Raw genomic sequence first — 17,046 nt, 5'->3', positions numbered from 1 at the left:
TTTTTGGAAATTTTTGCTCATTCAGATTGTTGTTCTTTAATTCAAATGAAACTATTATCTTAACGTGTATCGTTGTTTTATAATTATTGTATTCAGGTGATTTAGGTCATTCTTAAATAATTTCTTGGTTCTGTGTTGATTTTCTTATTGCGTTTTTTTATCAAATCCTCATGCCACTATTTAAAAGCGTACTTGAATGATGACTTATTAGAGTTTCTGTTGTTCACTGGAGCTTAAAGTTCTTGTTCTATGTATGAAAAAATGTGAAATGATTTTATCGAATGATCAGAATATATATAATCGATCAACTTTTTCTTGGTAATCATTTTCCATGGGTTTATCAACGAAAGGGGCGCAAAGCACAACAAATGGAGTTAAACAAGAAGAAAAATATGCATCTCAATTCTCTTCAATCATCAATTTAGTGAATACAGTCATCGGAGCTGGGACTCTTGGACTTCCATTTGCAATCGCTAAAGCTGGCCTTTTGCCTGCTTCACTTATGTTCCTCTTTATGATCATCATATCCTTTATATCATTTTTTCAATTGATTTATGTGGCTGATGCAACATGCTTGTATACTTATGGTGATGTTTGGCTTTTTAATATTTTCAATCATATCTCTTTATTAACTTCATTTTTGAATATTTTTTATTGACAGTTGGCAGGGAAAGTGTTTGGAGTCTATGGAATTTTGTCAATTGCATTTTGTACATTTTTGAAGTGTTTTGGTGTGTTGTGGGCATATATTGTACTCGCTGGTGATTTCCTGTTGGCAATACTTGAAGCCTGCAATGTACCAAGTACTTCTTTTATTATGAACAGATGGTTGTTAACGCTTGTGATGGGCGTTGGATTTTATGTTCCTCTTTCTTGGTTTCGACGTGTTGCATCATTAAAATATGTAAGTTCATTTGCACTTGTTGCCATCCTTTATGCAATTGTGATTGTGTTTATTCGATTTTTCGTATCTTCAACTCCAAATGTTCCAGTTGTGCACAGAAAGGGGGAAATGATTCATCCTTCACTTTCAATTATTCAATGCTTTTCAACATTTTGCTTTGCATTTGGATGCCATCAAAATTTACCGTTTATTCAAGGAGAATTGCAAAACAAAAGTCGGTCAAAAATGCTATTTGTAACTGCAGTTTCATTTTTCATTGTGTCAATAGGATATATAATGTGTGGATATTTTGGATACTTTCAGTTTACCGATCTGTTTTTCGTTGCGGATTCCCCTGGAAACATCTTAACCATGTATCCATCCAACGACATTGCCATTATCATTGCGCGTGTTGGAACTCTCATTACTGTTATTTTTTCCTATCCTCTGCTTCTTATACCTGCCCGAAGCGCTCTTTTCAATGTGCTGCGGGTGATGTATGACATGTTCACATGTCAAGGGAGCATCAAAGAAGCCTATGCAAACATCTCTGCTGTTCCCCCTTTGATTCCTCCGGAGTATCAGGACAAGAAGATCCTTGGCCCGCTCACGAAACATCACTTGATCACATCTGCTGTGGGAACATTACTTGCGCTGCTGACGACTCTTTTGTCCGTCTTTCTGTACAAAGTGAATTTTGTGTTTGACATAATCGGATCAACAGCCGGAGCTGTTGTGGCGTTTGTGGTGCCGCCAGCGCTGTTCATCCGCGTTGTCACGAATCCTTCGCGTTATGTCAGTCGGAAAAGGAGGATGATTCTCCACGGAGAAATTGTCACGTATGTTGATGAGAGCGAGTTTCAGGTTGTGACTCCTGAGGATTTGGATGGCTTAAAAGAGAAAGAAGCAAATGGTGAAAAGGGAGAAGGAAGAGAAGAGGAAAAAAGAGAAAATGGCACTAGAAACAGCGAGGAGAAGAATAACGAGAGTTCACAGCAAGCTTCCATGACCTCTTCGAATGAGCTGTCATCACAGACAGCTGACAAGCCAAAAGGAACATCGAAGCTTGTGCGGAAAGTGACTCAAGTGCAGCGTGTGCAGTCGATGCGCATCCCTCGCCATGTGATGCTCGACACGTCGATTCCGCTCCAGCCAATCGGAGAGCACACCAGCAGCAGTGGCGGTGATGTGAGTTATGTGAATGAGAGTGAAGACTCGCCGAGTGGAGATCGCGCTACTTCTCGCACGGGACTTTTGTCGCACGACGACGAATTGCATACGCCGTTGTTGGGTATGATGAGGGATTATAGTTATATTTATTTAATTTTATTTTATTATTTGCATATTTATTTGTTTGATTGAATGTTTAACTTGTTTTGATTGTTTTCATTTATTGATATTGTCTTTCTTTAATACTCTATTCGCTCATAATGATTCGATTTTTTTTTTTCACTTGTTCATTTCAAGCAGCAGGTTCACAAAGCTCTGATGATTCACAAGCATGCCCGTCAGTCCGCTCAGCTCACGATGGCGTGATGAAAGTGAAGAAGATAACGCCAATCAAACAATTAGTGAGGAAGACTACGTTGGCACACCCAAGTGCACTGAAGTATCCTGCAGCACAATTGGGAGAAGCTGGAAGCAGAAATACTGTTGCAATTGCCACTGGATTATCTGCAGGTACGTCAATGAAAACTGGGCAAGATGAGTCACTTAAAATAGGGAAATACGATGTTGAAGGGCTTGACATGACAACATATCAGATTATTGACGAGGTTGACAGCGACGTTTTTCGGCTGCCGACGCCTGCTGCCGAGCAGAACGGGGATGAATACGAAGTGCTGCCAGATGATCCCTCTGAGGACGATCTTGTGCAGAAGGAGCTGAGGCAGCTGCTGGTGCCGAAGAAGAAAGGGTCGTTTGCTGTTGTTTGTGCGTGGATTGTGATGGGGCTGGGTATTTTCTTTGGGATGATTTCACTTGCGATGGCGATTATATATGACACGGATCTGAAGAATAAGATACCAATTTAAGAAGAACATGGGAAAATGGTTATTGGAAAAAAGAAGAAGAAGAAGAAAGAAAAGAAAAGAAAAGAAAGTTGTTGATGTATTAAAAAACGCACATCTTTTTGTTATGACTGGAATTTGACATGTAATTTGACATGTGGGTAATCTGTATTAGTGACTTCATCTTTTCTTTTTCTTTCTTTCTTTCTTTTTCATCTTCTCTGAATTAAAAATTCTCTTCTTTCTTGTCTTTTCTTTTGTGAATTCCTATTTGCTTGCTCAATTTTGTATCTTTCTCATTCTCTTTCAGTTCCTTTTTTTTCATTTTTTTTTTTTTATCACCTCCTTTTTTATATTTTTTATGTGTATTCACTTTTCTTTCGCGAGCACTTCTGTTAGATGCAACCTTCAATTTATTTATTTTATTTTATTTTATTTAAATTATATCTTGTTGTTTTTTTGTTGTCATTGTCGTCGTCGTCGTTTGATGATAAAGCAAAAGAAATAGATTTTTCTTTTATTCATCAAAAAATATTCCTTTTTTTCTTTTTCTTTTTTCTTTTTTTTATTTTTATTGCAAACTTTCTTTTATTTAACTTATATAATTTTCATCCATTCGTTTTTCTTTTCTTTTCTTTTCTTTTCTTTTCTTTTTTTTTTTATAACTTTGTTTCAGCTTATGTTATTTTCACCTGAATCTTCTCTTTTTGAAACCTTGTTTTTCATGCTCGTTTGTTTGCGTTTAGATTATTTTCGTTTCGTTAACTCTTTAATTCTTTAATTCTTCACTTTTATTTTCTTTTTCTTTGTTCATCTGTTCATTAAAAAAAATATTTTTTTATCGTGCATTGGAAAATCACTTGCTGTAAATGAGTTTGTTGTTATTTCCCGTTATATGATTGTGGTTTTTTTTTATATTTTGCAACAAAACCCAATACCCATATTGCAGGAAACTGTACAAACAAAGTACTTTTGCATATTTTTATTTAATGGGAGCATTTATTCTGTTTCATTGTTTCATCTTCTTAGAGCACATAAATTGTTATGAGAAATAGTTTTGTTAATAACCCTTTTTTTTTATTTATTTATTGATTGATTTATCATCAACGTATTATCGTTAAAATTATAATGTTAATTTTCCTTGAGTTAAAATGTTATTTTCTTTTTTAAAAAAAAAATATTTTTTTTCTTTTATTATTATTATTGACTTCCCTCTTCACTCGTTATCTGTTTCCTTGATAAAATATCTCAACGTCTGGACATCTTTTGATGTCGTTCCTAAAGAAATAATGTTAATTTTTAATTTGATAATAGATTTGAAATTCACTTTCCTGTTCTTTTTTTTTTTTTCCTTCAAACTTTGTACTTTTGTTGTTTCCCTTTCAATTTTAAGTTTTTATCTGTGAATTGGAGTATATTTTATAACATGGCTTTGAAGGTTATTTTCAAATTATTTTATTGATTCAATTTTTTATTAAATATTAAAATAGAAAGAATTATAATTGTCAAAGGGATATTTGCTAAAATGAAAAATTTGAATAGAATGAAGCATTTTGATTCTAATGGTTTTTATTTCATCATATTCAATACTTTTTCTGTGAGCTCTTGATTAAAAATAAATCAAGACACATTTTGTGATTAGTATTTTTAAAAAGAATCAGGAAAACACCCATAATGATATAAGACAGACAAAAAATTTTTTTTCAATTTTTAAGGAATACAATGTCCCTGCCTCGTGCATCCTGTCAAAATTCCTATTGTTTCAAACATGTTGGTTCTTCATATGTTTTTGTGTTTATCATTTTTTAAACTTTGAATAATCAAAAAATGATTCATTTTATTCATTATAGACGCTTTCAAAAGATAATTCAGATCATGTACCGAGCTCAAATTATTTACTAGAACAAGAACATCATTTTCAAATTTCTTCCATAGCAACTACTTCTTCATTTGGAAATCAAATTTCAAAAGCAAAAACAAGTTCTTTTTCATCTCAATCACACTCGCCATTCAAAGTGGAACCTTATGATAAACCATTGTTCTGCAATTCTTCGTTTAATCAAAGTCAACAGGAAGAGCATGATTATTTTTATCCTCAAACTTCAAGTTGGAATTCTGAAAAAGATAATTTTCTGATGGCTTCTTCCAATTCAAGTTCAGCAGCAGGCTTGAAAAATTCTATGCAAAAATATAGCTTTTTGAATGATCCTTCATCAATTAAGCCTTTGAGAGTGTCGAGCAGAAACAGTTATCAAATTTTGAGTCCGAGAGCATTAAAATTAAGTGGAGCAGAGATTACTGCCATACGCGCTGTTGGGCATTTTCCTTCATCCAAAATTTTTGAAGACAAAAAGAAAGTACCTGAACCTAATGCAGATATCAGTTCATTTGCCTTTATGCGGGAATTTTCCATTGAAATGAGAAAAAGTCAAATGAACACAACAAGAAAAGAAAACGAAAAATACTCGGAGGCTCTATCTTTTGAAAGCCAATGTCATCGTTCTCATTTGAATGAAAAAAAGACGTTTTATAAAGATAAAGAGGATTTGTTAATCCCTTCTGCAAATTCAGCTCGGTTCATTCAAAAGAATAGCATGACTACAAGTGGCGCAAATATGAAGACGTCTGCATTGCAACAAAATTTACAACAAAATTTAAGTTCCGAATCAGCCCTTCCACCAGAGTTTCCTTTACAAGACTCTCTTCAACCACCATCGTCTCCCACAGCTTCTCTGTCATCGCCTTCGCTTTCCTCAGTTAATTTGCTTGATCCGCTGCTGACTGAAAATATTACAACCTGGAAGCCACAAGCGATAAAGCACAAAAACTACACAAACAACCTTGTTTTCAATGACGGCGATGTGAAGGTGTCGACGTTCCATGCTTCAAAGAGGAATGAGATGCTGATGCGATGGAAAGACGAGGATTTGCAAGACCTGGCTGAGGGAAATGCAGAATTGGCAAGACTTACTTTGGCTATTCAGTTAGGAAAGGGGAAAGATGAGAATAGGGAAAAAACGAAAAGACATGAAGAATCTGGTGAATGTGTTGAAGATAAAAAGGAATTTGGTGGGGTGTTGAATGAAAAAGATGATGAGAAAGAAGAAAATGAAGTACAAATGAGGAGAAAGAAAAGAATTGAGCGAATAAAGCATCAGATTCAGGAAGCGAAGGAGCATTTCAAGCTGTTTGGGGAATGGGCGAAGAAAGACTGGATTGTTGACGAAGAAGAGAAGAAGATGTGGGAAGAGGCTGAAAGGAAGTTCAAAAAGAAGGAGGAAGAAGAAGAAGAAGAAGAAATGTGGGAAAGAAAAGAGGGCGATAAAAATTACACATTGGAAGAGATGATGTTTCGGCTGCAGGAGCTTCAGGAAAAGTCACAGAAAGGCTCTTCATTGACTGCTTTGTGTGTTGAAGAGTTGGAAGAGGCAAGTAAATTAAAGCTTTCAATCGCAAAGAGAGAGAAAAGAATGGAAAAAGAAGAGGAAAAGAAGAAAATTGATGAGGTTGAGCGCTTTCGACTTTACACAATGAAGAAGAAGTTGAAGCAAATCAGGTCAGAAGAGCGTTCGAATCAGACAAGCAAAGTTCAATTGAAGACTGAATTTGTGCTTTCTGGAGAAGAAAGTGAAGAAAGCGAAGAAAATTCATTGAAAAGATTGAGAATGATGAATAAGCAATTGACCAATCAGAACTGCATCAAACAACAAATTCATAGAGATCAGCAGCAATGTTTGCTTTTATCGCAGCCGTTTGCTCGCTCACTGGCAATCGCTGTGCAACCAGCAATTTCTTCGGTTAACTGCAAATCTCTTTCAATTTCACTTCTCTCAAAAGAAAGTGTGGATCTTGATTTTGATGAAACGATTCCTGTTTTCAATGAAACTCATTGCGATCTTTCAACTGAAGCAGATGCAGAACTTCTGTTTCTTCAATCTTTAGTTTTGGATGCTGATGAACAACTGCCATATTTCTCTGAGCCAAATTTTAAGCCTTCAAAGAAGAATAAACATCGCAGCATGAAAAATTCTTCAGTGGTTGAGAATTCCAATCAATTTGATCAGTCGAGCCGTATTGGTCAAAATTGTTTCGTTGTGGATTTTGCAGTTGGATGTTTTCCTTGCAAAAATCTGCGATTACAAAATGTTCATTATGATGAGCGTTACAATAGACCTTATTTCGAAAAAATACTTCAAAACAACCATTTGTTTATTCGACGATCGTCAATTCGATCTTTTATTGACTCGCTGAGGCAAAATGTCTTTGATCCAACATTGAATCCAACAAAAGAATTTCTTTCATTAACTATTCTCAGTAGCAGAAGCAAAGATGCAAGAAGAGCTCAACGACTTGAAAAGAAAAAGGAACATTTGTTCAGATCTGCTCAAAGAACCGAACCTTTGGTCATTTCTTTGTCTAAATAAAATTGTTATATTTTATAGATTTGTTTTTAATTATTTTGTTAGTTTGATCGATCAATAGTACACATTTTTCGTAATAATAAATTTTGGTTTTTATGAATTGATATTGTAATGAATGAACACTTTATTACATGACAAAATATTTGAATTCGTTTGCTTTATTTAATAACTTTTATTGAAATTATTTCGTTTTTTGTCGCGAATTCTCAAATATGTGTAATTTCTCTTTTTGAGCCTTTCGGGAGTGTCAAACTCCAATCTTGTGATTTGTTAAATGTTAAAGATTCAACATCTCATATGTTAAACATGAATTCAGCTTTGGTTCCGAAAAATCATGTTGAATATGAGAAAGAAAAGATGTTTTCAGATAAATCTGTTCAGGAAAAACAAAAGAGTTCAGAAGCCATTTCATGCAGTACCAAATTCTTGAAAGATTATGATTTGGGATTTTTTTGTCCTAGTTCAACGATAACTGATAGTTCTTCTCATTTTTCTTTTTCTTCTCCTCGTCATTACCCAATGCCTGATGAGTCTCAGAAAATTTTAAAAGGATCTCTTCAAAGGAGACTGGAATGCTCTAGTAAAGTCGGATCATTTGAAGATTTTGGAACAATTAAAAAAATTCAAAACTACACAGATCCATTTTATACTTTTGTTTCAGCTTCGCAAATTCAAAGTTCATCTTTATCAAACAAAAATGATTTTGGTCTTCACGGTTATTCTGTACACAAGTCTGCAACAACTTCATCGTCACCTTCATTAACCAATATTGAATCTTCTCTTCCGTTTTACTCGATTCCTTCGGTTCATTCAAATGTGCAAGACTTAGTGTGCGAATCACATAAAAAGCGCGATTATATAACACCAAAAAATATTACAACAAGTACGCAGCATAATGAACTTGATGGTGAAAAGGCATATGAACCTGAAGATGATGAGAAAAATACCAACCAATTAGCTTTGAGTGATTCAAATAAAGAAGAAAATCAGAATAAGCCTTTGGAGGATTCTAAGAAACAAGATTTGACTTCTGCGCAACGTCAACTTATTCTTCTAAGCTATTTAGTGCGAAATCGCATTACAGACTTTCCAGAGGAATCATTATCAACTTTATCCAATGAGGAATTAAAAAAGTCAAATCAAATGCGAACAGAATCTTCATGTTCCTTCGCATCCACCAGCAGTATCCAGAAGCCAGATGAAGATGAAAACAGCAGCCTGTGTAGTGAAGATGATTCAGAGACGTCTTCGTCGCTAGACGAAGAGCTGATTGAGAAGCTGTGCAAATGGAATCCGTCCAGCATGACGATTGACGAGATCTCTTATGACAGAGGATATCAGTGCGATGGGTGTGTTGAGTCAACAGTGGCAGAGTTCCAAAAAGTGCGAATGGTCAACCGGTGGAGGCGCTATGACACAAAGCTCGCTGAAAATGATGTGGATTCTCTTGAAAGGGAATGTAAAGAAAGCGACTGTCTGGAAAAAGATGAGAGGGGGAAAGATGGAATAGAAGTTACTGATGACAAAGAAGAGCCAAATGCAATGAAAGCCAAAGAAGTCGAAGAGGAGGATGAGGAAGCATTGCGTTCAAAACAACGTCTTAGTGTCATCAAAAAGGAGATTAACGAGGCCAAACAGCATTACTGGATGTATGGAGAGTGGGTCAGGAAAGAGTGGATGTCTGACGAATCTGAAGCAGAGATGTGGAACAAAGCAGAGCGCTCAATCAAGAAAGAGGAGGAAGAAACTGAAAGAATCACCGGAGTGGCAAAGAAAGGGGTTTTTAATGTGCAGACATTGGAAGAAATGAAGAGCTGTCTGAAAGATGCGGACGAGCTGGGATTGTCCGAGAAGGAAATACGAGCTTTGAATAAAATTGTTCAAAAAGCTGAGAAAAAAGCGAGGAAAAGGCAGAGATGGAACGATCTCACCGAGCTGGAGAGGTTTTATCTCAGCAACGACAGGGAAAAGGAAAAAAGACAGCAGAGCAAACTGAATCAGGCTAAATGTGTTGAAGCTGACTCTCTTCAAAATGAAGGAGAAGAAGCATCAAATGAATCGATAATGGAATGTATTGGAAAAAACATTGAACCATTTTCGTCTTTTCCTTCATCATTGAATCAAAACTTGGCGAATCCTCAAGTTTGCTCACTGTTGTATCCAACTATTACAAATTCGATTGAGCATCCATTGAAATTGGAAAGCATTCACTTTCATTCTTCTTTTTCTTCATCTGATCACATTCAGCAAATGCCACCATTGCCCAGCAAAGCATCTCTTTCCTCTTCTATTTTTCAAAGAACTCAATCTCAAACAGCCCAATCTTTGCTGTCTTCCTTGTTGTGCACTGATGAACATTCAAAATGCAACATTATGCAGAGAAATAATTCTTTGCTGACAAATCGTATAGGCAAAGCATCCAATCAGATTTCTGCATTTCATAATTCTTTGTCAAAGAATGGCCTTAATGCCAACTCGCAAAATTATTCTTGCAGTTCACGGTTTTCGTGTGGACAAGGTTTGTTTAATCAGCCTTTTTATGCTTTTTGTTCAATTATGCCGTTATTAAATGAATATTATTCTTATTTTTCTCTTTCTCTTTCTCTCTCTCTCTTTTTTTTTTTTTTTTTTTTTTACATGTTTATTTTAATCTCTTTTCTCCTTATATCTTCAGTCCTTCATTCTTCACACAGCGCTGTTGACGAGCAGCCATTTCAAGTGCAGTTGAAATTGTCTCTTGTCAGCAATCTTCCGCTGAAGTACCAAATAATCGAACTCGACCTCTCAGAGCGGGTTAAAAGGCAGCCCCATTGCGTGTCGAAGTTCCAGCGAAAGTTGGCAACACACAACTTTGTTCTTCCACAGGCGCAGATGGCACTCCGTGAAGGCGTTATAATGATTCCTTTCAATCAATTTTTTAAACTTCAAAAATGGAAAAGTAGAAGAATGAAGATATATTAATAAGTTGTATTATTCAAAAACTCATTTATGCAAGGAGATATTTACAAAGGTATTAACTGAATGAGAAAAAACGAAAGAAAAAGTCATTCTTGAGTATTTGAAATTTGTTCGTTTTAAATGAAATAAGATTTGGTATTTCATTTTTTGTGTAATTTTCAATATTTAAGTTGTTTCTATGATTCTTTTTTATTTAATAAATTGAATGCAATATCCCCTTTGATCGATTTGCGTTTTTCATTCTGGCATACTTTATATGTTTATAATATTGACTGTTTACTGTTCAACTTTTCACTTAATCAGTAATTTTTATACAAGTTGCATTGACTTTTTCTTTTTCTTTTTATTTGGATGAATGATTTTTTTACAAATTTTTAGAAAAAATTCTTTGAATGAATTATGGTGGTGATTCTTTTCTGTGTTTATCATTACTTTTTATGCAACTTTTATCCTATGAGGTTCCAGGGTTAAGCTGTATGTTGATTCTTTCTCGAATTTTAGTTTGCATTTACTTGGTGTTGTTTGAACAAACAAGTAACTTCTCTTTACACATTGAAATAGCAAAACAGTAAACCGTCAATATAATATTTTCTACACTATTTTGCTTTGGTTTGTTTTGTTTTTCTATTCACTGATATATATAATTTAGGTTATTTTTCAGTCAAGCTTCAAATGTGCAAAAGATTGATGTGCAAATAGCTATTTTAATAAAAGAGAAGGTATGGTAAATAATCATTCTTCAAATAATAAACTAAAACTGCTTCAGAAAACTTATTATTTTTAGCTTGTCGGGGCTCCTACAGTGCATTTATCTAAATAAAAATAAAAGTATCAAACAAAGATTTAAAGATAAACATTTAAATTACAAACTTGATGATCCTTTGGTTGCAAGAATAAGCCCAACGATGACACCATACAATGCAAGAGCTTCTCCGAAAATAAGAATCAAAAGCATCCCAACAAACAATTTTGGCTGTCTTGCATTTGCTCTAACTCCTGCATCACCAACAATACCGATAGTGATCCCTGCAGCAAGAGAACTGAATCCAACGCAAAGCCCTCCAGCAAGATGAGCAAATGAGTTGTAAAGTGGGTACTCGTTTGTAATACCCATTCCAATAATAATTGCCACAATCAAACCGTAAATACCAAGAATACCTTTCAAAAAGAAATCATGAAATACGAGAAAAGCATCTTTATATAACGCATACCTGCCATAATTGTTGGAATTGTTGATTTGACAATGAGCTGAGGATGCATTACACCCATCACGCAAACACCAACTCCAGCTTTAGCTGTGCCATAGCACGATCCAAAGTTTGCAAAAATTAATGAAGAAGCAGCTCCCATGAATCCAAAGAATGTGGTCCAAGATGGACAAATTTCTGAAACAACAATACTCATTGTTTAAACAACCAAAATATTGATCAATTGCCATAACCGACCCATGGAAATCATGAAATTTGTTTAAAGAGAATTTTTGTTTCCACATTGAAAGAAATAAAATATATAGAATTAAAATAATAGTGAAATTGAGAATTTTCAACAGAAGATCGAATTCAAACTGTCAAAATAAATGAAGAATTCATTGATTGTCGAAAAACCTGCAGAATACACTATTTGATTTTCAAATTTGAATCAATTGTTATTTCATATTTATCGAATTGAGTTCTTTGCAAAAAAATAAATAAATAAATAAATAAATGAATAAATAAATAAATAAATATTAAATAAAAATAAAAAATAAAAATTGAAAAATCTTTTAGTGAAATTTTCGTTTTTGGCTGAATGTCAGATAGTGATTAAAATATTTCGTCATGTTATAATTCATGAAAATGATGAGAAATTGAACCAAGATTGTTATCAATAGTTAACAAACATGCGATTTTTCTCTTATTAATATAATTTCGGTAATTGCATTATATTCGACTTTTTGAAATTCTATCAAATAATATTAGCACATGACATATTATATCATTCTCGTGCAATATTTATTTCAGATTCCTTGCGGAAACGTGAAGATTTTTTATTACAAAAAAACGATCAAAATCCCATTTGCCTAAAGAAAAAGATAAAAAATTTAGTTTTTCAGTATTTATTAAGAAACGAATAATACGAATTAATAATGATGAATGAAAGAAATTGTATTTTGTTGATTCTGACTCATATTCAGAATGTTCAGTCCCGTCACTTTCTTCGAAAGAATCATCAGATGTTGCTTCATCTTCAGTCAACATGATAAGAACGTCTTCTTCGTCATCATTTTCTTCATTGTCTTCCTCATCTTCTTCAATAAGTTCTTCTGGTTTGTATCTGCAAATGGCTTTGATAGTTCCCACAAATGATAGCTCTCGTGTTTTGCCAAAAACAAATGAGGATATATAATCGTCAATAAATTTTCCCATATATTATTTTTTGAAATATCCCTGTGTAACTGAATCCAAATTCCTTATATCATATTCATCATTATTTTGCTTTCTGGATCTCGAAAGTTACACTTATGTCAAATTGTTTTATGTGTATTCCATATCTCTTCCAGAGATGCATAAGCTTTCCATTCGTCGCAATTAATTGTCGTTCCAGGCAAATTATTGGGTTTGATGATAGGTATTAGAGTGTTTTTTTTCCTGTTTGGAACACGAATAAGGAAAAATTTTCCTTGTTTTCCTTCAGGATTTCTTTGAACTGCTCCAAATAACCAAATTTACTTTTCCAAACGTCCTTTGTGAAATTTCCTTTTGTGCAAAATTACATCGTCAATTCCTACGATGGAATTCAGACCACAAAGAGGTTCAAAGGAATTAACTATAATTTTGGACATGGAAGCTGCAGCCAAAGAATGACAAAAACTGATAGTGTTTCTGTGAATTCCAAGAAGAAGAAAAGTTTGTGTTATTGAAAATTTTATTCCTTTGAATTACAAGATAAACATGATTTTGTTTAATCCTTCTTTTTGATTTTCAATGGATAAACCTGAAAGCAAACTTAATGTATTGTTGCATTGTTAACATTTCCATTTTATTGAGTTAGGATTTTTTTTTTATAATGACATTCTTTTTCTTCATTGTCTGCACTCTTTGAATCTTCCATCCAAAACATCCCTTTGAAACCAATCCCATGTGTCATCAGTGCTGTGGCACATCTTGTTCAGATCATGTATTTTCATTTCATGATCTTCCATTTCCATTGAAAACAATTGTTATTTTGAAAATGTGTTGATCAAAAAATTTGATCATTCCCACAAAACACATTTGTGTTTCCTAATTTCATTTTCAATTTTTTTGTGAGCTTCTGCATTAAATTATGCGTAATAAAAAGTATATGTGTTTCAATGATATCTCAATATACCTTTTCATGGAATATCCAAGCCCGTCGTATATTGCACAATGACCGAAAATTCATCATCTTTGATATTTGTGATTAATTTAGAAACCATATATTTTCTTTCAAAAATTTTCAATTCAAAATTTTCTCTTCAACATTTCAAAATGAATACTGAATTGTGAAAAGGCTCATTAAAGACATTTTAATCTTAAATTCCTTTTAAACTTTTGTTTTTTAAACAGTTGTGACCAAGTGAGCATTTGATTTCAAAATCACTTCTAAATGATAAACAACCCTTGAAAAGTTATTATCCTAAAAAAAGTTATGATTTCAAAAATATTCACACATATCGGATAATTTTTATATGAATTTTTCTTCTTAATGTCTGACTATTCATTTTTCAATAAAAACTCGTCACCTGCTTTCTTTCATGATGACGAAATTTATTCTGATGGGTTATTCTTATTGAAAAGTCGCAAAGTGTTTGATATATAGGATGAATGAAAATGGTCATTATTTGATCAATTTTTGCAATATGGATCGAAATATTTTGCTTTATGAATTTTGTTCCATTCTTCTCTAACAAATATTTTTCTCAATTTTTGAATTTTTCTGTATTTTTTTTTTTTTTTTTTGCATGGGAATGAAAGAACAATAATGATTAGGTTGGAGAAAATTTTTTGAATAAATCTTTGTTTTTTTCATAATTGAAAAAATTTTGCCCCATATATTCATCAAATTTCTCCACAACGCGCAAATTCTTACCTGAAAAAGGTTTTATTTATCTAATTTGCAAAGAGATATAATTTGATGGATTTTTTGCAAAACAGGATTTAAAAAAGGCTTTATTTTATTTTCTTTTGATTTTTAACATTTTCAACATGAAAAAAGAAAATCTCAAATCAACTTATAAAAGAATAATTTCTGCATTTAAATATCGAAAGATAATATTCTTACTCGCCAAATAAAACCAATTACAGTCCAAACCGGATATAATCACATCGGTTTTTGTTCAACTTTTTGAGACTATATCCGATTGTGATTACACACGATGATGCTTTTCACAAAAGAAAATAAAAATTAATTTTTTTAAATAGTTTATTTTGAGTCAATTTTTTTATTTTTGGAAATTCAACACAAATACACTTTTTTCACTTGCTTGAACAATTTTGATCATAAATACACATAATTTAGACTTATTTGAGCTCATTTTTGAAAAAGCGAAAAATTAATATTTTCGATCAAAAAATCGATTTTTCATTGAAAAAATCACACATAATAATAAAAAATGTGATTATATATTTTCAGCGCAGTGATTATATGCGATGAAATATGAATGAAAAACTATCAAAAAATGTCTTTGCATCGAAAAATGTAACAATTTACGAATGTGATTATATTCGACGTGATTATATCCAGTTTTGACTGTATTCATTTTTCATTTTTGAAAAGTACTTTCATTCTTATTTTCGGGTAAAGATGAAAATTGAATATTTTCTTCATATTTTCATTTCAACTCACCAAAATTCAACAGAATAAAACAAACAACATTGCCAAGTTTTCGTTTCTATTCTTGTGATGTTTGGTGAGTATGCACGTAATTTTGATGTAAATATTCAATTTTCATTTTTTCATGAAAATTTTTCAACAGGCACTTTTGATAAAATACTTAGATTTTTTAAAAATATGGGTGATTTTTTTTGATATCATATAAAAAGATCAAAAATTGGTAAAATAAGATCTATTGTGGTATTCATTGATCAAAGAGGAAAATTGATTTTTTGATCGTATTTAGCTTTTATTTCTGTTATATGTATTTTTAATTTTTCCTCCAAAAAGACAAACCTTTTTTATGCTTCAGGTCAAAAAGTCTTTTTTGATCAAGTTTCAAAAAAAAAAATGAAAAATCTATCATTAAAAGGTCAACAGAAATATCAAAACTGGAAAAACAAAATATTGCCAAGAAAAAATTAAAAAGAAGAACAGAAAAGAAGATAAGAAAACAAAATTATCGAAAAAATTGATCAAAATCAGTTAATTTCCTTTTTTATTCTTTTCTTTGAATAGCCAACAAATCTCCATTCCTTTAATTAGGTTCAATTGCTTCATCAACCGTTCAACGAAATCGTGGATAATTAAAAAAGTGGAGTTCAATGGCTTGCTCCCCCTCATCGCCCAGAATAAAGTCGTTGCAAATGGTGGAAGTGATGTCGATGCCTGTGGTCAAACGCAACAAAGCCCATGCGCCACCGTGGAGGATGCTCTCGGATGCATTGCCCCCTTCAGCGATCCCTCCCTCTTTCTTCTCGTCTCCACTTTCACCCCAACAAGCTCTCTCACATTCAATGCGATTATCACAAAAATCACTGGAAAAGATGTATTTTTTTCTGTTTTCATCAGAATTCCTTCCATTTTCATCATTTTTATATCAAACTTTCCTCAATCGTTTCATCTTCAAATTCTGATAATTTTTCATTTCATTTCATATTCATGAGCTGCCATCTTCTTTTCAACATGAGTGTATACCATCACTTGCCTTTCATCGATCCCTAAATCAGCACAGATAATATTATTTCTTCGTCATTTTCCATTTGATTTGGCTTCTTCATCCAAAGAAAATTACGTTCGTTGAAAAACAGTAATTATCGTTTTCATTTCTTCGGTCATATCAGAAAGTTCTTCAAAAACATTTATTTCCTCAGCTTTCCGATTTCAATCGATTCGTATCCGATTAGCACTAGAACCTCATATAATTTCTCTTCACTTAAGCCTTTTCCTCTGAATCAATTTCCCTCATCCTTTTATTTCCTGCAATTCGCTGTTTGTTCGTGGCTGTGAAATCTGTCGGAGGCTATTTTGGAACCAATTCACCCTAAAAATCCTATCTTGTCCTGTTCTTTATGTTTTTGGTGAATTCTTTCAGCTTCCAAATTAAAAAAGGCAGATTCAATCTTCTTCCTTTAATGAATGTCTTCTGATCGGTAACTCTGGATAAAAATTACCCATTTCATTGCCGTGTTAGGTTGGTTGAAATTCCATGAAAGAATAAATAATTATCTGTGCTTCTGAATGTGAATGAAAGACAAGGCCTGGAGCGGAATTTAACGGTAGTTAAATGAAAGAGAAAGAGACGAAGATAGAGCGGGCAGTGAAAGTGGAGAAAGTGAGCCAGGAGCAGCAGGATTAGAAGCAGATGGATGAACAGCTTGAGATAAAAGGAAGAGAGATAAAGATGTTCTGAGAGAAGGAGAAGATTGTTGGTGAATGTTCATAAACATGGACGAATTGACAAGCGAAGAAGTACAATGAGAAAGAGGATGAAGAGCAATGTTTGAATTTGCGTCAAATTCTGCAGTTGAATCAAAAGGCGCTTCCAAATTGAGTGAAGGACATTTCTGCATCAGGTTCATCACCATTGAATTCTGCGAAGTGAAGAAAGAAGCCAACTTTG

The 17,046-nt window shown here is 33.2% G+C and overlaps 4 protein-coding genes across 4 annotated transcripts; 3 read left to right on the top strand and 1 right to left on the bottom strand.

Annotated features, from left to right (window-relative positions):
- Positions 1-247: 247 nt before the first annotated feature.
- On the top strand, positions 248-2,960 carry MONOS_5530 (putative AminoAcid/AuxinPermease(AAAP) Family Protein). The gene is made up of 3 exons (XM_067875687.1): positions 248-592; positions 662-2,174; positions 2,354-2,960. The coding sequence occupies exons 1-3, from the start codon at positions 332-334 to the stop codon at positions 2,914-2,916; spliced, it is 2,337 nt and encodes a 778-aa protein (XP_067729995.1). The 5' UTR covers positions 248-331; the 3' UTR covers positions 2,917-2,960.
- Positions 2,961-4,862: 1,902 nt separating this feature from the next.
- Positions 4,863-7,316, top strand: MONOS_5529 (uncharacterized protein; the record flags this gene model as incomplete). The annotated part of the gene is made up of 1 exon (XM_067875685.1): positions 4,863-7,316. The coding sequence occupies exon 1, from the start codon at positions 5,028-5,030 to the stop codon at positions 7,314-7,316; it is 2,289 nt and encodes a 762-aa protein (XP_067729994.1). The 5' UTR covers positions 4,863-5,027.
- A 294-nt stretch (positions 7,317-7,610) lies between these two features.
- Positions 7,611-10,274, top strand: MONOS_5528 (uncharacterized protein; the record flags this gene model as incomplete). The annotated part of the gene is made up of 2 exons (XM_067875684.1): positions 7,611-9,831; positions 9,988-10,274. 2 exons carry the CDS (start codon positions 7,611-7,613, stop codon positions 10,272-10,274), a joined length of 2,508 nt encoding a protein of 835 aa, XP_067729993.1.
- Positions 10,275-10,881: 607 nt separating this feature from the next.
- Positions 10,882-11,687, bottom strand: MONOS_5527 (putative V-type proton ATPase 16 kDa proteolipid subunit c2). The gene is made up of 3 exons (XM_067875683.1): positions 11,483-11,687; positions 11,142-11,429; positions 10,882-11,083 (listed from the first exon to the last, which is right to left on the bottom strand). The coding sequence occupies exons 1-3, from the start codon at positions 11,673-11,675 to the stop codon at positions 11,052-11,054; spliced, it is 513 nt and encodes a 170-aa protein (XP_067729992.1). The 5' UTR covers positions 11,676-11,687; the 3' UTR covers positions 10,882-11,051.
- Between the last annotated feature and the right edge of the window lie 5,359 nt (positions 11,688-17,046).

This window comes from Monocercomonoides exilis (assembly GCF_001643675.1).
Source record: "Monocercomonoides exilis strain PA203 chromosome Unknown scaffold15-1837935, whole genome shotgun sequence".
Taxonomy (NCBI): Eukaryota; Preaxostyla; order Oxymonadida; family Polymastigidae; genus Monocercomonoides; species Monocercomonoides exilis.
The sequence above is the reverse complement of the archived record's forward strand: the minus strand, read 5'-3'. Positions and strand labels throughout refer to the sequence as shown.

What these genes read in the sequence shown, in the direction of transcription:
- MONOS_5530 (XM_067875687.1), top strand. Translation starts at nt 332, where the DNA reads ATGGGTTTATCAACGAAAGGGGCGCAAAGCACAACAAATGGAGTTAAA. An exon ending in GCTTGTATACTTATGGTGAT is followed by an intron (nt 593 to 661) that starts GTTTGGCTTTTT and finishes TTTTATTGACAG; the next exon opens with TTGGCAGGGAAAGTGTTTGG. An exon ending in ATTGCATACGCCGTTGTTGG is followed by an intron (nt 2,175 to 2,353) that starts GTATGATGAGGG and finishes CATTTCAAGCAG; the next exon opens with CAGGTTCACAAAGCTCTGAT.
- MONOS_5527 (XM_067875683.1), bottom strand. Translation starts at nt 11,675, where the DNA reads ATGAGTATTGTTGTTTCAGAAATTTGTCCATCTTGGACCACATTCTTT. An exon ending in AATTCCAACAATTATGGCAG is followed by an intron (nt 11,430 to 11,482) that starts GTATGCGTTATA and finishes TCTTTTTGAAAG; the next exon opens with GTATTCTTGGTATTTACGGT. An exon ending in TGCAACCAAAGGATCATCAA is followed by an intron (nt 11,084 to 11,141) that starts GTTTGTAATTTA and finishes ATTTTTATTTAG; the next exon opens with ATAAATGCACTGTAGGAGCC.